At 56.8% G+C, this 4,814-nt stretch overlaps 1 protein-coding gene across 1 annotated transcript; it reads left to right on the top strand.

Annotated features, from left to right (window-relative positions):
- Positions 1–2,124: 2,124 nt before the first annotated feature.
- Positions 2,125–4,514, top strand: GGTG_03271 (hypothetical protein; the record flags this gene model as incomplete). The annotated part of the gene is made up of 5 exons (XM_009221050.1): positions 2,125–2,520; positions 2,618–2,740; positions 2,854–2,934; positions 3,492–4,144; positions 4,268–4,514. 5 exons carry the CDS (start codon positions 2,125–2,127, stop codon positions 4,512–4,514), a joined length of 1,500 nt encoding a protein of 499 aa, XP_009219314.1.
- Positions 4,515–4,814: the final 300 nt, after the last annotated feature.

Here is a 4,814-nt window from a genome sequence, read left to right as displayed (position 1 = left end):
CCTCTAACCTCCGACATGGCGCGGCCGTCGGCCGGGCTCTCGGCATACATCTGTCAGGTTCAGATACCCAGGTTACACGCGTGCTTGGAACCACATGTGTCACAAAGGAGCGGATCCAGGTCAAGGATCTACGAGACCGAGGGACGTTTACCCTTGCCATCTTTACTAGCGCTTAGCATAGCGGTCTATCAAATATCCAGTCTGCTGCATTCTCCGCTTCTTTGCAATACCACGTTGTGTCCTTCACCCTCCCTCTGCCGAGACTAGGCTGGTCTGGGGGCTCCGGCCTCAAGATATCGTCTTCATCTCCTTCCTGTGAGCACACCGCCCGTACCTCTGGTCGAGTCGGCGTTGATGGGTGACCGGCTTGTCCGATGGCCTCTTTTCCATTTCCTCACCCTTCCTTTCCTTCTACGGTGTCTTTTCTGCTAGTACTATCCCTCACGCCGCCCCCGCACCGTCCCTTGAAGATCGCTGGGTTCGATAACATGCAGTCTTGACACACGCAGAGACGGACATTCACCTCCTGACCCTCTCACTCCCAAGCCGACTGGCTAGCTTATTGAATAGCATATCTTATGCCCTTTTTCCCTCGCTTCTATTCCCTCGTTCCTCCCCTTCGCCCACTTCCATCCCCTTGTCTTCCCCTTCCTCCCAACTCTCCTTTTCTACTAGAATTTCGACCATCCAGCTGCTCTAAAGATATCACGGGTCGGGGTATATGGGTCGGACAGCTGTGGGTATCCCAAAGCTGCCAGTGGCTGGCTTTCATTCCCGTCCTGGCTTCCACGCTGTGAGCCCCCAGACCACTGTAGTAGCCAGGCCTGCCAGGCCTAGGGGACTGACTTGGGGCCCTTGAGATCAGCCTCCCGGAGAATCGGTGCCACCCTACAGCTGTTTGTAATAACAGTGAAGATAGGAAATAGTTTTAGCGTATTAGGCGAAGCTCCTACTGTACCCGAAGCTTTCCAGGTTGACGTATCGCAGCTCTTATCTTCCATGGCCGTTCCTTTCTGTTCTGCCCTCAGGTATATTCCATGCAATCTACCCAGGGAATCCTCTACATCTACTATCTAGTGGCTGGTGATGGGCCCTGCCCTGAGTTACTAATAGAGATGGGCGTCTCTTCCAGAGGCTGTGCATCTCTTCTATCGGCTGCCGCATTCAACGCACTGTCTTTGGTGGCGTATGGAAGGCCCTGCCTCTGGGCCACCAGCGAAGATGAGTTCCTCCTTCAGCGGTCATGCATCTGTCCCCTCGGCTGGCCCATCCCTCAGCCCAAAGACCCCATCCCCCATTCCCTTCCACGGAGAGAGGACTTGGAGGGGTCCAAACCCCAAGCCCACCGCATCAGTCAATGCTCGCTGCTGCTCATCGTCTGGCATCTATCAAGTTTGAGTCAGATCTTTAGACAAGATGGAAACGTCCCCCCTCGCTGCAGCGGGCAGGTGTGCAGAGTGGCTGGAGCCTTGTGCGTGGTGGAAGCTAGGAGCTAGGGCCACTCCGCATATCATCCCGGCACTTGAATGGTCCAGCCAGACTCCCCCTCTGGCCTGCCCTGGCCAGGTGGGATCTTGGCTTCACAACAGAGAGACAGAGCCATGGCGACGCTGTGGGAATCTCGAGTCCAGCCAAAGCTTTTTAAGGTCTACAAACTGGATAAGACTTCATCGCCGGTACATATCACTTTATAAAGCACAAATGCCAAAAAGAAAGCTAAAATAGAAGCATTCCAGCAGGTTTCACGTCCTTTTGGCTGGCCTTCCTGATGTGACCTGGCATAGTAGTACCTTATAAAGCTGCCACCCGAACTTTTTGCCCCATCATTAAACTTTAACCTGGTTATCGGAAGCATTCGTCCAGTTTTTTTTTTAATAGGATCGGTAGGTCAATCCTGGCCTGGCAATGGATTGCCACATCCTGATCGATCTGAGCAACCTTTGCCCAATGTTGCTCATTTCTTGGGATGGTTCCGATGGCATTCCCCACCGAGGCTCCGTTGAATTTTATTTCGGATGGAATTCTATAGATATCTTTCTTTTGGCCTTTCCCAAGGATTTGTATTTTAACCAGGATTCGCCACCACACTTTCGACCAGCTTCTATTTCCATATTTGCCACCATCATGTCTTACCCCAGCCTCGAAGACCTCCTGACAAGCTCCCACAATGGAGCAGGCACCCCTTTCCAGGGGCGCATTCAGAGCATCGAGCACTCGATGCAGCTCAAGGCAGAGTACCAGAGGCGAAATGATATCCGCCATGCAACTGTTCCCACTGGCTTTCCACAGGAGGTGAAGGAGCAGAAGCGACTGGTGCAGCTTCTCTATGAGGCCATCTGGGACTTTCAGGACATCATTGACGGCAAGAGGAAGATTTCGGCCCTCAAGAAGCCACAGGCCGACGATGGCGACCAAGACGGGGCTGCGACTCCGGCCGACAAGAGGGTGGACGGCCACCAGGCGTCGCGGGTCAAGAACATGATGCCGATAGAGGTCGAGATGCTCTCCTGGCAGATCCTCGTGAGTACCCCAGACCCCCGAGCCCCCCTCCTTTGGCCCCTGCGTCCCCAGACATGCACAGGACAAGGCTGACACGACATCCTGCATCTTCCCACAGATCGCCATCCGCGATGCCCACGAGGGCCGCCTCAGCATCTTCCCCTGGAGCAAGGACTGGGGCCACGACAAGAAGTACAAGACCTTCGAGGAGAGGTTCGGCGCCGTCATGGCAGCTCTGCGCGTACGTATACTCGAGACCCGGCAGTGGGGGGCATCGCAGCCCCATGCAGTTCAGCTGGGAGGAAAGGCGTGTGGACGTCAGTTGCTGACTTCCCCCGGGTTGCCGACCAACAGCACTCCAAGGCAGTGGTCAGCGGCCTCCTTGGAGCCGACTTTCTTCGCAGGCTCGCCGCTCACCCTGAGAAGGAATTCAAGGTACATGAACAATGCATCTTTCTATTGACCCCTGTCCCCCTCCTGCTGCTACAATGGCTTGGGTTCGGCCCCCATATCCCTGTCGAGGAACAATGACTTTCCTCTGGCATCCATACCCCTGCTCTAGCTGCAGCAGCTCTTTTGCACATTTGCCACGCTCCCCAACAAGCTTTGATACATGCCTGTTCCATCCACGCCCATCAGCTTTGGTTCAACCGCCATACCCTTTACAAGCTTATAGACAATGGCCGTTCCACCCAGCAGCTACAGCTGCCGCTCCCTCCACACAAGCTTTTATATAGCACCTTTCCACACACCCAGCAGCCACAACTGCCGCTTTCTCCACATAAGCTTCCAACAACGGACGTTCCACCCGAATAACCTTTCCAACTCCCACACCCCCCCACATTCCTCCTTTGTTTTTCAAAATTCCCTTATCCAAACCCCATACCATTTCTTTTTCAGCGTCCACCTTTTAATAGTGACCTATGTGGGGTCCTGGTTGGGTTTAAGCTGGAATGAAACGATTAAAACTGATATGTGGTCCTTTACACCAGAGAAAAGGATCCAATAAGGCCCAGAATGAAGAGAGGGATATCCAGGTCCAGGCTGGTAACCATGCCATACTTCATGGTATGGTAACCGTTGTCCCCGGCGAGGTTACCAACGAAAAGGGAAAAATCGGGACAAGCAAGAAGAGTGCTGCTGTAGTGGCCAAGCTTGAGAACAGGCACACCAAGAAGCTGCAGCACAGGGCTGCCAGGGCCACCACCGCCGCCACCATCGCTGCCGGGCCTGCTGGTTCCGACGCCGCGCCCGCCCAGCAGCCCCTCGGCTCTCTGGGCCGCGACAGCGCGGCGGCCAGGCCGGAGCCGGCCTTTGTGAACCCCGGGGCCGACACGCCCATCCAGAGCATCGAGGCCTCTGCTGAGCCTCGGGCGGGCCCGTCCGGCCTCGACCTCGGCCTCGGCCTAGGCTCCGCGGGCGCGTCGTACATGGCGTCGCACGGCGACGGCGGCCTCACCGGCTCTGGCCTGGGCGCGCAGGGCGGCTCCGTGGGCGGCAACAGCTTTTACACCCCCGCGAGCGCCTTCCCGGCCGGCAGCGCCCTCCCGGAGGTGATTGGCGGCGGCTCGGCTGTCGGCCTATTGGGCATGGGACTCGGCGGCGGCGGCGGCGCGTTCGGCGCGCTCGACTTTTCCGCCGGCCTGTCCAGCTCCAGCGGCGCATTCGGGACGGCGGCCTTCACGACTGGGGGCATCATCTCCTCCGCGGCTTAGGATCCCGCGGGTGATGCCCTGCAGTACGGCGGCTACCTCGGCCTTCCCCAGAGCTCGGGCGTCGACCAGGCCTTCGCCGGCCTGGGCGCGGATCAGGGCTCCTTCGGCCTGGCGGCTGGCCAGAGCTACTTCCCTCAGACGTCTGCGGTCGACCAGACGCTCTCGGCCCTGGGCGGCGATCAGGGACTGTTCAACATGGGGGCTGACCCGAACTTCGACTTCTCCCTCGACCCTCTCTGGGGATTCGACTTCCCCTCGAACCCTGCCCCTCAGGACAGCATGCAGAATGGAGCGCAGTAGCTTGCCCCGACTCTCTAGCGCTTGGAGGCTAGACAAAGGTGGACGAGGGCAGCTGGGAGCAAGAGGAAGGGAGGAAACGAAGTGGCCTCTCCCCTTTCCTTGCTTTCGTTTCACTTTACTCCATTTTGCGTTGGTATTTTAATTCTCGTTGTTACGCTGCACGACTGCGGACGGCGATGGGGGATTTGCTTCTGGTTTGCGCTGTCTTTTTCCTATTACAATGCTAATTCGGTTTGACATTTGATCGCGATGGACCCAACTTTGCATTTAGCTTTTTCCGTAGCTGAGAATTAAGTTCCT

This window comes from Gaeumannomyces tritici, assembly GCF_000145635.1.
Source record: "Gaeumannomyces tritici R3-111a-1 unplaced genomic scaffold supercont2.2, whole genome shotgun sequence".
Classification (NCBI taxonomy): domain Eukaryota; kingdom Fungi; phylum Ascomycota; class Sordariomycetes; order Magnaporthales; family Magnaporthaceae; genus Gaeumannomyces; species Gaeumannomyces tritici.
The sequence above is the reverse complement of the archived record's forward strand: the minus strand, read 5'-3'. Positions and strand labels throughout refer to the sequence as shown.